At 48.4% G+C, this 14,717-nt stretch overlaps 1 protein-coding gene across 8 annotated transcripts in view; it reads left to right on the top strand.

The window, feature by feature from the left end:
• CTNND2 (catenin delta 2) overlaps positions 1–14,717 on the top strand; it is a 902,659-nt gene that overhangs the window by 699,450 nt on the left and 188,492 nt on the right. For all 8 annotated transcript variants that reach the window (XM_055141787.1, XM_055141773.1, XM_055141779.1 and 5 more), the window contains one exon: positions 9,265–9,478. In XM_055141787.1, the coding sequence (XP_054997762.1) occupies positions 9,265–9,478 (214 nt within the window). The remainder of the gene's footprint in view (positions 1–9,264; positions 9,479–14,717) is intronic.

Here is a 14,717-nt window from a genome sequence, read left to right as displayed (position 1 = left end):
CAATTAGGGAACATCAGAAATATTTGCAGTATTGAGGAATGCAGATTATATGCCCTTATTTATTTATTTGTTATATGCCTTTCATTCACTCCACTTTAAGTTAACATATAATGTATTTATGTAATTCCATTCATACCGAAGTTCCTTGACTCTTGGGTTGAAGAGACAGGGCAAAAGCGAAGGGACTTGTCTAGCATGAGGCTATGACTACAACTTGGTTGTGAATCCAGGCACCACATGTGGGACCCTGAGCCCTGCCAGGGTTGGACTTGGGCAGAGCCCAGGGTGGTGGCCTCTGAGTGCCACCTGGCGTGCCTCAAAAAACAAAAAGAAAAGACAAAAAATTTAAAAAGACAAGAAACTCCTCATTTCTCGCTGTTTATTTCCTGCATTTTTGCGATCCCACTTTGCTGTTTTGAATGGGGTAATTTTTATACTAAAATGAGTTACTTTCAGTATCAGAAAACTGTAGCCTTATTTATATATTTAAAAAGCTTCCCATTTGCTAACTTCTAGCTTGTGTTTTAAGAAATTGTCATAATTCTGATTTTCCCTTGCTCTTGTTGGATGTGCCTCTTTATTCTGTTAGCTTGATCTCCTTATTTCAGTTGTTCTGTCAAAGCCGCTACACCAGCACCACGGCAAATCAGTCTTCAGACACTAAGACTCTGTTGTCTCTTGTCGCCTAGACTTGGTCCAGCTGACTATGACTTCAGTTGTCTCCTACTCTGGAATTCAGCCCACTTTCTCTTAGCAATTACCATGAGCCCCAAAGAGACCCCCATTTTGCCTCCAATGAAACAGGTCGTGGGCGGAGTGGAAATGCTTCCCCAGGACCTTACTTGTTCGTGGGCCCGTGTCCCAAAATGAACAGTTCCCACAGTGCGGCTCTGACCCTCGAGTTCTCACCCCAGCCCCAGATCCCACCCTCTTGTACATCCAGGGCTCCGAGAGCCCCGGCCGGCCAAGGAGGCCCAGGAAGATTCCCGTTCCTTCTTCCACTAATTCCCTTTTCCGCTGAACGACATCATCCCCTTATTATAAGAACAGCCATGAGCATGCAAATGCCATTGTAATTGGATGTATAGATCATCCGTTGACGCCAATATCAATTTCATGGTAATAGCCCGTTCCTTGGTAAATATATCTTATTCTCAATACAATGATAATCTGAAGAGTAGCAAATCCATGAAGCGCTTGAGGCCCCGTTTCTTGCCATGAGTCAGTTGCTTCTTTCTCACACCGAAAGCCCATCCGTTTCTCCTCTCACTCTTAAAGCCCCACAGCTATGTGAATTTTCTTCCTTGTAATGAAAGTGCATGGAAGAAAGCCATTGTGTCCTACTCTTGGATGGCTCTTGGACGTTTTCAGTCCTAGAGTTTGAGTGTAAACCACTTGCGGTCAGTGGGTTGAACGGCAGAGGGGGGAAGGCCCCGCCCCCGGGGAGCCACCTATTGCCCGCCACTCCGTCTTGCTCCCAGGATGCCTTGCACGGCAGGTTTGAGAAGCCTCCGAGGACAGGGAGTGCGGACGAGTTCTGCTTTCTCTTTATTTTCATTTCTCTTGGAGAAAGAATGAAGAGTTCTCTGTTCCCATCTTCCTTGCTTCCCGCTGACTTCTCTCCCCATCTAGATCCCTGCTGTTTCCCACTGCGCAAAGAAATCATGTGAGCAATTAATATTAAAACATTTGGCTAAAGTGAGCCAGTGATCAGGCCAGAGAGGTAGGTTAGAGTGCCTGCCGTGCTTGCAGCGGACCCTGGTACCATCCCACGTAATCAAGAGATGATATGCAGCACCGGGAATGAGCCCTGAGCACGGAGCCCAGAGCCAGCCCTATGCACTCCTGGGTGTGGTGTCGAACCAGCTACCAAAGAACCATGGAAGAGATGAATGGCGCCGTCTGCTCAGATTACATAGAAAAGCCGCTCCTAGTTGTCCGAGAGAATTTATCAAGCATAGCAAAGAGGCAAATAAGAGATTTGCTCACACCAGATACAAATTCAAGCTGTCATTTCCCCTCTGTGTATTTTAACGTTTGTGTTCAGTCATTTGTATTTATTCAGTAAATAAGAATCACAGTCTTGGAAGAAGACATAGTGAGGGCTGGAGCAGTCATACAGTGGGTAAGGTGCTTGCCTTGCGTGCGGCCCACCCATGTTTGATCCCCAGCATCCCATGTGGCCGAAGCCAGGAGTGATTCCTGAGTGCAGAGTCAGGAGTAACCCCTGAGTATCACGGGGTGTGGCTCCAAAACAAAAAATAACACCCCCATCCAAAATGGAAAAGGAAGCACAGTGAGACCCTACTTCACACCTCTTGGGATGTCAGAGTACAAAACAGACCCACCAGCAGTGCTGAGGGAGTGGATGGACAGGAACTGCTCCCCAAAGGCGGAAATACAAAATTCACAGACTCGGTGGGAGACGTGCTGGTAGTTTCTCCCAAAATTAAACATACTGGGGCAGGCAGTGAACCAACTACAGAAGAACCTTTGAAGAAATGAATGGTTCAGTCTGTTCAGATTACAGAAGAAAAGTCCCTTTTGGTTGTCCTTCAAGGAATGTATCAAGTACAATTGCTATATACTGCTATAACAGTATAGAGCACTGTAGCACTGTTGTCCCGCTGTTCATCAATTTGCTCAAGCGGGCACCAGTAATGTCTCTACTGTGAGACTTGTTACTGTTTTTGGCATATCGAATACGCCACGGGTAGCTTGCCAGGCTCTGTCGTGCAGGTGGGATTCTCTCAGTAGCTTGCCGGGCTCTCCAAGAGGGATGGAAGAATCAAACCCCAGTCAGCCACGTGCAAGGCAAACGCCCTACCTGCTGTGCTATCACTCCAGTCCATCACGTATAGCAAAGAGGCAGATAAGCGATTTGCTCAGTCCAGATACAGTTCACGCTGTTGTTTCCTTCCAAGTGGCCAATCCGGGTTTGGTGGTTTGGTCCCCGACAGCCCATGTGGTCCTCCAGGCACTGCCAGGGATGGTCCCAGAGTGCAGAGCCAGGAGTCGGCCCTGAGCACTGTGGCATGTGACCCAAAAGGAAAAATTAAGCATATTTATGAAATAACCTAGCCATTGTTCTCTTTGGTATTTATTCAAAGAATCTGAAAGGATACACGGGTATAAAAGCATGTGCATGAATATTTATAGCAGCTTTGTTCATAATGGCTGAAAGTTGGAATAATCGCAGTGTCCCCCAGAAGGTGAGTGAATAAGTGGGCCAGGCTGCATCGGGACCGAGGCAGGTTCCTCGGTGCTGGAAGGAAATGAGCCATTGGGCCTCAGCGAGGGGGGAGGGGGCGCCGGGGGAGGGGGGAGGGGGAAAGGGCCCGCTCGGGGATGCTTTCCTGCTGATTCTCAGTGGCCTCGTGGTGAAGGCCACGGAGACAATCAAGACCCCAGTGATCTGCCGTGGCTCAGGGAATGCCAGAGCACGTTTCTGGAGTGGGGTAGGGCGATTCTGTCTGATTCTGATTCTGGCCTGGTCGGTCAAGGGCCACTGACCAGTGACAGGCGACCCACACTGGTCGAGACTTATTCTTTTTTTTAAAAAAACTTATATTTTAAATTGTCACCGTGAGATATACAGTTATAAAGCTGCTCGTGGTCAGGTTTCACTCATACAATGACCCAACACCCATTCTTCCATCCCTCCACCAGTGTCCACTTGCACCACCAATGACCCCCAGTTTATTTTTTGACAGTGATTGTTTATTTGTATATTTTTCTTTTTTTTAATTTTTAAAATTTGATTGAATCACCGGGAGATAGTTACAAGCTTTCATGTTTGGGTTACAATCTCACAATGATCAAACACCCATCCCTCCACCAGTGCACATTCCCCACCACCAATATCCCGGGTATACCCCCCCTTTCCCACCCTCCCCCTGCCTCCATGGCAGACAATATTCCCCATACTCTCTCTCTACTTTTGGGCATTATGGCTTGCAACACAGACACTGAGAGGTCATCACGTTTGGTCCATTATCTACTTTCGGCACGCATCTCGAATCCCAACTGGCTCCTCCAGCCATCATTGTCTTAGTGATCCCTTCTCTATTCCATCTGCCTTCTCCCCTCCGCTCATGAAGCAGTCTTCCAGCTATGGGGCAGTCCCCCTGGCCCTTGTATCGACGGTCCTTGTGACCCCCAGTTTAATGACCCCAGTTTCCCTGCCCCCACCCTACCCCCAGTCTGCTTCATGGCAGGCACTCTCTTTCTCTCTCTCCCTCTCTCTCCCTCTCTCTTCCCCCCCTCTCTCTCCCTTTCTCTCTTTCCCCCTCTCCCCCTCTCTCTGTCTTTCTGTCTCTCTGTCTATCTATGTCTATCTCTCTCCTCCTTTCACTCTGTCTCTACCCCCCTCTCTCTCTGTCTCTCTCTGTCTTTCTCTCTCCCTCTCTCTCCCTCCCTCCTAGTTCTAGGCTCCGTGGAGACCTATTCTTGTACCATAGTAAGAATGAATCCTAATAGAGAGTGTATGTGAGTGATGATGACAATGTAGGTTCAGCAACTGTGGAGAAAGGGAAATCTCCGGGTAGGGAGTGATGAGAACACGGAGACGGCACGTGTCGGGCAGGATGATATTTCTGGGGCCCACAGCTCAGTACGACCATCAATGTAATACTGTGAGAAGAAAACATCTTTTCAAAAACAGTGGGGGAAAAACAGATGGAAGACACCTCACACACGCTAACTGCAGCAGCATTTTCCCATTCTTCTGTTATTTGCCTACCAACTCTTCCCCTGGGACAGACACTCCCTGCTGTGATGTATTGTTCTATATACATTGGATAGAAAGTTATGCAACGGTGTGTTGGATTTGACCCAGTGATGTTAAAGGGAGAGTCGTGGAAGATGTGACTCTCCAGGTCACAGAGACACCCCCGTGAGCCTTAGTGTGGGGTTTGCATGTGAGAGGCCCAGTCTTGATCCCCGATACCACACGGTCCTCAGCACTGCTGGATGTGGTCCAAAGCCAAACCCCTGAAGACAATGATGTTTGGAGTGTAATGCAGGAAGTGAAGGACGGAGATAGGGGAGAGGCCTAGTGAACTGAGTGCTACAGCCTTCGCTCTGGCTCCAGTACCTGAGGGGAGAACACCCAGCGCCATATCGTTTGCCATTTACTAACTGTTTTAGTTAACTGTTTTAAGGATCTCGGTAGCTTTATTAAGAAGTTGTACCTAATCAGTGCTTAACGTAGATTTGTTTGGAGTTTTCTATGTCTTCCGGTTGGGTACAAGAAGCAAGTAAAAACAGAAAGGTTGTTGTCAGAATAAGTTGGAAAATGAGGGTGGCAGGGAAAAGCGGGAGGTGCCAGCAAGAAGGAGGGGGCAGGGCAGTGTTTAGTTACCCCCCCCCCAGCCCCCCGGGAGTCCAGCCGCAAATGAAGACCCCAGGAGGGAAGGGAATGTCAGGTTCCTGCTGGGAGGAGGGGCAGCGGCGGGAGGGGCTGTCTGGGACCCCACCGTCAGGCTGAGCATCGAGCCTGCTGCAAGTTTGCCTAAGGAAACTGAAGTTGGATTTTTGTGTTTGTAGATGGAGCTCAACCCCAAGAAAATGAAAGTTCTGATTAGAAATGACCTGCTGACCCCAAAAATAAGGGCAAAGGAAAAGTTGATCATCTCATTTGTGTGTCTCTAAATAATTACAATAGAACTAAAGATTTCATTATAAATTTGGATGTATGGCATTAATTAAGGTCACACTGAAGATACTGCATTCTCATTATGCCATTAAGAATTGATACTGCATTTACTTTGAATTCATTTTCTCTTTTAACGCTTTGGAATAATATTTTAATAGCTCAATTCATTAAGTTGTGTGAATGGGAAATGCATTACCATAAGTTGGAATATGAAGTATTTCAGCAGTATAGTTAAAATAAATATAGTTGAGATAGACGATAAATAGATTTCCTATTCCATGAGCTTTTAATGTCTAAGCCACTGAATAACTTTATGGATGGTCTTATTATCTACGATTTAATGGTTTTATCATTATTAAAGTAATTAGACCCAAAGAATTTTAAAATAAAGCTCACACATGCAAATAACACAGAGAAAAGTGACATTCATCATCTAGCCTTTTTGTAAAAATAGCAGAGCCTTTCTGAAATAGAAGAGGGTGGATGTGGTTCTAACCTAGTGGTGTCGATAGGACACAGGTGTAGAGTGACATGAATGTAATCACTCTAGGTGTTTACACTCAACAGACCCGGGTCCTGGATAAAGCTAACTTGGCTAGGGGCTGGAGTGATAGCACAGAGGGGAGGGAGTTTCCTTTTCATGCGGCCGACCTGAGTTCAATCGCTGGCATCCCTTATGGTCTCCCGAGCACCGCCAGGAGTAATTCCTGAGTGCAGAGCCAGGAGTAAACCCTTGTGCATCGCCGGGTGTGACCTAGAAAGCAAAAAAAAAAATTTTTTTAATTTTTTAAAACTCTAACTTGGCTAAAGCCTGTTCCATGTCTCTTCTATTTTTCCCTTTTCTTCCCTGTTGTACCAGTGTCCCATTTACCTTTTCAAAATCAGGGATGTAAAAGTGTGAGGTTTTCACCTAGTTTTGTTGTCATTGTGTTGGAGGATGGAAAGATTCCTGTAGACACAGTCTAGGTGTTCCAGCCTCTGTGACTGAGGCACACCGTCATGTGTGTAAGCTCAGTGGGTAGAGCTGCTATCACCCTGGGGACATCAGCAGCTGAGTGGTTTGTTTTATTTTTTTTCCTCTTGAAAGAGGGGTCATTGCTTATTTTTGCAAAACTGAGTGCTAGCTACTTGGAGAACCTGAGTGTCACAGTAAACGATCACTCCCATATATTCACCAAATGTCTACTGTGTGTGCAGCACCCACAGGAAGACGGAGAAGCATCATATCTGAACTAAACACAATGAACTGAACAGTGAAACTTACCCTGCCAGAAATGACGGTTGAGCAGGAGACAGACCTTAGTGATCAACCTTATAAAGAAATAAGAATGTGGGGCTGGAGAGATAGCACAGCGGGTAGGGCGTTTGCCTCGCCCGCGGCCGACCCGGGTTCAAATCCCAGCATCCCATATGGTCCCCTGAGCACAGCCAGGGGTAATTCCTGAGTGCAGAGCCAGGAGAAACCCCTGTGCATCGCCAGGTGTGACCCAAAAAGCCAAAAAAAAAGAAAAAGAAATAAGAATGTGGATGATGGGAAGAGCAGTTCTGGTGCAGGGCACGGTCAGCCAGGAGTGGAGTGTGGAGACCAGTGGGGTTCTGCATACAGCCTTAAAGAGTGTAGGTGGAGAAAACCACGTGTGAACATCTTTGAGCAAGGAAGGAAATTGAACCCATGCCCCAGCACATCTGTGGGGTGAAGGTGTTTTTCTGTAATCACTGCATCACTGTCATCCTGTTGTTCGTTCATTTACTCGGACGGGCACCAGTAACATCTCTATTCCTCCCAGCCCTGAGATTTTTAGCAGCCTCTCCTTTCTTGTGTTTCACAAAGATCGGAGGCTGTTTCAGTGTCAGGGGAATGAGACCTGTTGTTACTGTTTTTGGCATATCGAATACGCCACAGGGAGCTTGCCAGGCTCTGCACGTGCGGGCGGGACACTCTCGGTAGCTTGCCAGGCTCTCCGGGAGTTTTTTCTGTAATAAGAAAACTAATATAGGAAGGTTCCAGATGACACACTTTGATGCCAATTGCTAGTCTTTTAATCCCTAAGGAAGCCTAAGGTAAGGATATTACTGAATGGGCCATGTTATTTTCCACGTAAATGCAGAAATAAGCACTGTAGCACTGTCATCCTGTTGCTCATCGATTTGCTCGAGCAGGTACCAGTAACGTCTCCATTGTGAGACTTTTGTTACTGTTTTTGGCATATCGAATATGTCACAGAGAGTTTGCCAGGCTCTGCTGTGCGGGCAGGATACTCTCGGTAGCTGTCGGGCTCTCTGAGAGGGACAGAGAAATCGAACCTGGGTCGGCCTCATGCAAGGCAAATGTCCTACCCATTGTGCTATCACTCCAGTCCAAATGCAGAAATATTCAAATAAATTTTTGCTAGAGAAAACTCCATGAAACAGGCTATGTGTTAACTCATTTTAAAAAATTATTCTAAAAATTAAAGGACACAAAGAAAGGAAAGCAAAGATATGAAAACACTTTTCAGCCTATTTTTCACCGTCCCAAAAGCCAAATTTGGGAGGAGTTTTAAAGACATTGAACTTAGCATGATATTATTGTCTGTGGAATACCTAGTTGTGCATAAAATATCTTGTTCTAAGCGCTGGAACCAGCTCTCCTCGTGAGTCACTTTCTTGTTTTCAGGGTCTTCTCCTGAGAATTTCTGTGCCAGTTCTGATTTCTCACTTAGCTTCTGGTTCCTTTGACCTGGTGGGAGTGTTTTCTTTTTAAGCATAATTTTAACGTTTTGAACATCAGTCCTCCAGCCCCTTAAGAGAGCAGTTAAGTGTAATAAGTCTTAGGAGTGAGAGTCATTCATTGGGCTCCTCTGTCTGCCTCATGCTATGAGCCTGTAACATATTTTTGTAAAAACCCGTTAAGAAGTGAAAAATCCCCTTTCAATGATTATGTTACTTGAAAGAAAATGCATTTGAACTTTTGCCAGTAAGAAATTGAGGCAAGTAAATGAAATCTAAAGAGAAAACAGAGTTGTTTGTTTTTACTCTTGTGTGCCTTCTTGTAGCCACTAAAGTAAGTCCTCATTTAATACCACAAGGAGTAAGTCCTCACTTAATGGGTCTGGGGTCTTGAAACTTCTACTTTGAGGGAAATAACATAACGAGAACATGTCATGTTTTTTCACAAACATAGAGAGACGACCATGGAAGAGACCATATTAATGACAAACCCGTCAGTTATTCAGATCATCAAGCAGTAGGACTGGGTGGAGAGGGCAGAGAAGGGACCAGAGGTGACCTAAGGGCGGTAGGGAAGGGGCTTGGGCACTTGGTGTGTGTGGGGGAGGGTATGCAGTGACTTTGTATATTAATACCATAAATGTTAACACTATTGTCACCGTGTGACCTAAACTATAATAAGAAATAAGAAAAGAAAAAAAAAAAACGGGGCCTCCCAAAGTTCTTTCATTCCGTGTCAGCTGACCCTACTTTCCCTCGCAAATAAGATAACTTAATGATGTTGAACAAAGTGATGTTATTTGAGGATCTGCCCGTACGTGGCAGAGGAAACCCCGGTTTCTGGCTTAAACCGGGATCTGTGCTCTCAAGGTCAAAGTCGCTGTGCTTTGCGCTTTCAGATACGGAGACAAGGAGGCATCCAGCTCCTGGTGGACCTGCTGGACCACCGGATGACGGAAGTCCACCGTAGTGCCTGCGGCGCCCTGAGGAACCTGGTGTACGGGAAAGCCAACGACGATAACAAGATCGCCCTGAAGAACTGCGGCGGGATCCCCGCGCTGGTGCGGCTCCTCCGCAAAACGACTGACCTGGAGATCCGGGAGCTGGTCACAGGTGAGAGCCCTGCCCGGCGCGCGGTCCGCCCCCCAGGTGCACGTCTGTTCCCGGAAGAGCGGCACCTGTGCTTAGCCAGGGTGATGGTGCCAGGTCTTGGGGAGGACGGAGAGGGTGAACAGCCCCCGTCTGTGCTGGCAGGCACCCCAAGGGGCAGATGGAAGGGCGTGAGGCCTGGAGAGAGGGGGCCCAGGGCTCTGTGTCCAGCCGCCCCGGTTCTAGCCCCCAAACACCTTAGGGTTCCCTGGGCGCAGAACTGGCTGTAGGCCGAAGACCACTGGGTGTAACCCAAAACCCAAAAAAAAGTGTATCCGATGCAGTGCATGTGATTTGGGCGTGTTAACATAGGCTACAAAAGCACAGAATCCTCACCCAGCTTCTGTGACAGTGTTTGGGTTCTCGTGATGTGCAAGTATTGAGCATCTAGGAGCAGAGCTGTGTGGTGCAGTGGGAAGGGCGTTGGCCTTGCACGCCGCCAGCCCAGTTTCATCCCTGGCACCACGTGTAGTCCCCTGAGGCCTGCCAGGAGTGACTCTAAGCACACCCGGGCTGCCCCCTCCTACCAAAAAAGTAGTATTGAGTATCTTATCCCCACCCCATGGTTCATATTAGACTCTTATTGATAATCATTGGTAAAAGAACAGGTCTGCAAGATCTGATTATGAGTGAGATCAATAGTCTCTACTGATGCCAACTATTAGGGAGGTTGTCACTAGCATTGTAGCAGTTCCTAACTAAAACCTTCAGGCCTGAAGTAAGTCCTTAAGTTTCAGATCATAGCATAGTAAGAATATTTTCAAAACTGAAGATGAAAATCTTTCTGTGAGTAGAGAAGTTCTGTCAAAGTGTGTTGGGTAGGATCAGAATAATGGAGTTCCCTCTTTTATTGGTGGGGATGCCGACTGGTCCAGCCTTTTTGGAAAACAATTTGGTCATGCCTTCAAAAACTAGAAATTGAGCTTCCATAGGACCCTGCAATACCAATTCTGGTAATATATCCCAAAGGTGCAAAAAAGCACAGTAGAAATGACATCTGTACCTATATATTCATTGCAGCACTGTTCACAATAGCCAAAATCTGGGAACAACCCGAGTGCCCTAGAACAGATGACTGGTTAAAGAAACTTTGGTTCACCTACACAGTGGAATACTATGCACCTGTTAGGAAAGATGAAGTCATGAAATTTGCTTATAAGTGGATGGTCATGGAGAGTATCATGCTAAGTGAAATGTGTCAGAAAGAGAAGGACAGACATAGGATGACTGCACTCATTTGTGGAATATGAAATAACATAATATGAGACTGACATCCAAGGACAGTAGACACAAGTGCCAGGAATATTGCTCCATAGCTGTAAGCCTGTCTCATGAGCTGGGGGAGAAGGCGGCTGGGATGGATGGAGAAGGGATCACTGAGTCAATGATGGTTGGTGGAATCTTTCAGGATGGGACATGTGTGCTGAAAGTAGATAAAGGACCAAATGTGATAACCTCTCAGTGTCTGTATTGCAAACCATAATGCCCCAAAGTAGAGAGAGAGTCTGGGGGAGATTGTCTGCCATGGAGGCAGGGGGAGGGCTAGAATGGGGATGGGGTGGATACCAGGGATATTGGTGGTAGAAAGTGTACAGTGGTGGAGGGATGGGTGTTCAATCATTGTATGACTGAAACTCAAACATGAAAGCTTTGTAACTGTATCTCACGATGATTCAATAAAAAAGAATAATAATAATAGAGTCCCCACCTCAGAGAGCTGTAGGGACCGAATGAAGGAGCATCCAAAACCCAAATGCCGAGTGATGTGTGGACACGGTCAGCATCAGACCTCACCGTCTCGCCTGCAGCTATCCTTGTGGACCTGCTGCAGACAGCAGGTGCCACGGGTGAGATTTGAGCGCCGAGCATGCCAGGCTGGGCTCTTTTAGGTTCTTGTTTTATTTTTTATTTCTTCGTCTCAGAGTATCTCTGGAAGCAAGTCCCTTGCCAACCCCTTTGGCAGGGGAGTTGCAAGGTTGACTTTCCAAAAAAGATATTCAATGATCTGCTATTCTGCCGACCTCCTGTCTTCCTCTAAAATACAGTGAACAGTATTTTAAATCATGGAGCCGAAAATGATTGTTTTAAAATGTTTTTATATTTTGGTTTGCAATACTATTCATAGTGGTTTCTTGCGGACATAATTCCAGTGCCACACCCCTCACCAGTGTACCCCTCTCCCTCAAAGAAATGACCACCGTGGCAAAGGCAACAACAACAACAAAAATACAAATGGGCTTACATCAATTTTTTTTACAAAGGAAAAAATGTCTGGAGCTAGAGAGTCAAACATTTGTTCCTCTGGGGTCAAGCCTCTCGACATACGTTTCTCCTTAGACACACTCCCTTTGAGAGTATCGCCACCTCTCTCTGCACTTCCTGCCCAGTTAGAAGTAGACCCAAAGTTTTCGTTCCTTTTATTTTTGTTCTTCCTGTGAATAGAGAATTGTGTTTGTGGGGAGACAGGATGAAGGCTGTGGAAGCCAGGCTTCTCTCTGGGCAGACCAGGGTCCGACCAGGTGAGACTCTTCCTGTGGACGTGTTGTTGTGGCACGTGGGATAGCTCAGTGGGAAGGTGTTCCTGCTGTGATGTCATGAATTCTGGTCCTTTTCACCGCTGGTGCTGGGATGGAGAAGCCCTGGAAAAGACTCAGGCGCTTGTCCAGGATGACAAAAATTCTCTGCTTGGGTTCACCCAGGCTGGGCCAGTGGCTTCCTGGGCCAACAGAACTGCAGGCGCGTCTCCTGTGGGGACCTCACCCTCCCCTTTCAGGATTCGGGAAGAATCGGCTCTCACTCCATGTGGGTTTGCTCTAACACGTCCAAAAGCACTGTCGGTGGTGACTGATCTCGCTGCCAAGGAGAAACAGCCACACGCAGACGGTCGCCACGGTGCCCAGAGAGGAGGCCTCGCCCATGCATCCCTGCTGCAGCCTGCCCCGTGTCACGTCTGCTCAGAGACCACAGAAGCCTCCAGGAAAGGAACCGACTGCTGGAGATGCTGTCGCCTTTAACTCTGCTCTCTCGGGCCCGATGCCGTTCCCCGGGCACATCAGCATCCATGGCCGGGCCTCTCGAGGCCTCTGAGGAGTCCTTGGCTGCAGGGAAGGTGCCAGTTCTCGATGCACAGAGAGACATGGTCCCCCTGCTCCGCTCCGTGTGAAAAGAACAAAGGCCTCAGGTGGGCCTGTTTCCTCATCGGCCTGTGCTGGTGGCCCAGATTCCTGCCCTCTCCTGCCAGCTGCCACCCAAGCCTGAAGTCACCCGGGGTGACTGCTTGCTGCCTCCACCACCCTCTCCTGCCTTCCTGAAAGTGCAGGCTTCTCATGTTTGGCTGAACCTCAGCCGATGAATCTCCCCTCCGTGAGTGGAAAACCTGTTGTTGAGACGTTTCCTACATGGAGGCTTGTGACTTGGAGTCACTACGGTCGATGCTGCTGAAAAGTGGCAAGCATGCTGGCCTTCCTCTCGACGAGGAAACTGGACGTGGTCATCTGGGAGAATGTTTCAGTGCAGAATGAGCACCTGCTCCAGGCCAGTCTGTGGTAATCTGGATCACTATATCACTGTCATCCCATTGCTCTTGGACTTACTTGAGCGGGCACCAGTAACGTCTCCATTGTGAGATTTGTTGTTACTGTTTTCAGCATATCCAATACACCACGGGGAGCTTGCCAAGCTCTGCCATGCGGGCGAGATACTCTCCGTAGCTTGCCGGGCTCTCCAAGAGGGGCGGAGGAATCGAACCCAGGTCGGCCACATGCAAGGCAAACGCCCTACCCACTGTGCTATCACTCCAGCCCCCGTGGTAATCAATCCTCTGAATTTCTGTGCCCGCAGAAATCTGAGGGAAAGTCACCATCCGGGTGACTTCAGCCAAGACGGAGGAGCAGCAATGTAAACAGCACAGGGACGTCTCAGAAATTAGCACCTGAGCTTCCGCATGACCCAAGAATTCTACTTCTTGGCATCTATACTCAAGAGGCCAAAAACATTAGTTCAAAAAAAAAAAAGATCCTTATTCCCCTGTGCTCAGTGCAGGGCTCTTCACAGGAGCCAAGGCCTGGGAGCAGCGCAGGTGCCCAGGAAGAGACGAGTCGCTCAGGAGAGACTGGTGTGGAGACGCTCAGCTGTAAGGAAAGATGCAGCCCCGCAGCTGGCTGCTCTGTGTATGGAGCTCGAGGGGGTCGTGCTGAGCAAAGTGGGTCCAAGGGAGGGAGACAAAGACACAGTGGCCTCCCTCCTGGGTGGGGCAGAAAGAAGCAGAGTCAGGGAATTAAACAGTCGCTAGGAGCAGACTTTTTTTTTCTTTTTGGATCACACCCGGCGATGCTCAGGGGTCACTCCTGGCTCTGCACTCAGGAATCACCCCTGGCGGTGCTCAGGGGACCATATGGGATGCTGGGAATCAAATCCGGGTCGGCCGTGTGCAAGGCAAACGCCCTACCCACTGTGCTATCACTCCAGCCTCATGGGAGCAGACCTTGAGTGAGGGTGTGCCTGCCGGACTGGGTTTGCTGATTTGTGAAGGTGTGTTGGGAGCAATGGCGGGAGGCCCAGAGACGGTCGTGACAGGACGCCAGCCTGCTGCCCCTCCGTAGCGGGAGTGGCCCTGGAGCTCTGTCAGGCCTGCAACATTTCTGATAACGCTATGCAGACCGTGCTCCCAAAATAACAGTTGGAGCAAGTCAGAAAGAACAAGCCCAACAAAAATGCAAACCCAGAGGAAGCCAACTCCGTTCCCAGAAGCCAAAGTAACGGTTGTTCAGTGAATTCACCCCTAAGGGCCTCAGAGTGTGATTTTCGTCATCAGCACCAGCCCGTGGTCATCTGCCTGGGACAGCCAGGGAAACGCTCCTTAGCTGGATCCCAGACACCTCAGGAAACAGGCATTTCAGTCCAGCCGACCCGGCTCGACCACAGGGCATGAGGTCTTCTGCTTCTCTTCCCTTTCCTTCTCCCCACTCGTCCTCCTCAGATGCTCAGTGCTCCCCGAGTCTGCCGACCACTTCAGGACACTGAGCCTGTGGGTGTGATTCCCGAATCTCATTCCTTCCATGGTCATTCATTTCTCAGAAACTTGGGGGATTCTGTGGGTGCCAGAGAAGTGGTGCTCCTGGGACTTCCCGACCACGCAGTGCTCTGTGCCCAGCCCCGTCCAAGGCCCTCTGGGACGGGCAGGAACTGAGCTCCACCCTGACGC

The sequence above is a fragment of the Sorex araneus genome, chromosome 1 (assembly GCF_027595985.1).
Source record: "Sorex araneus isolate mSorAra2 chromosome 1, mSorAra2.pri, whole genome shotgun sequence".
NCBI classification, from domain to species: Eukaryota; Metazoa; Chordata; class Mammalia; order Eulipotyphla; family Soricidae; genus Sorex; species Sorex araneus.
The sequence above is the reverse complement of the archived record's forward strand: the minus strand, read 5'-3'. Positions and strand labels throughout refer to the sequence as shown.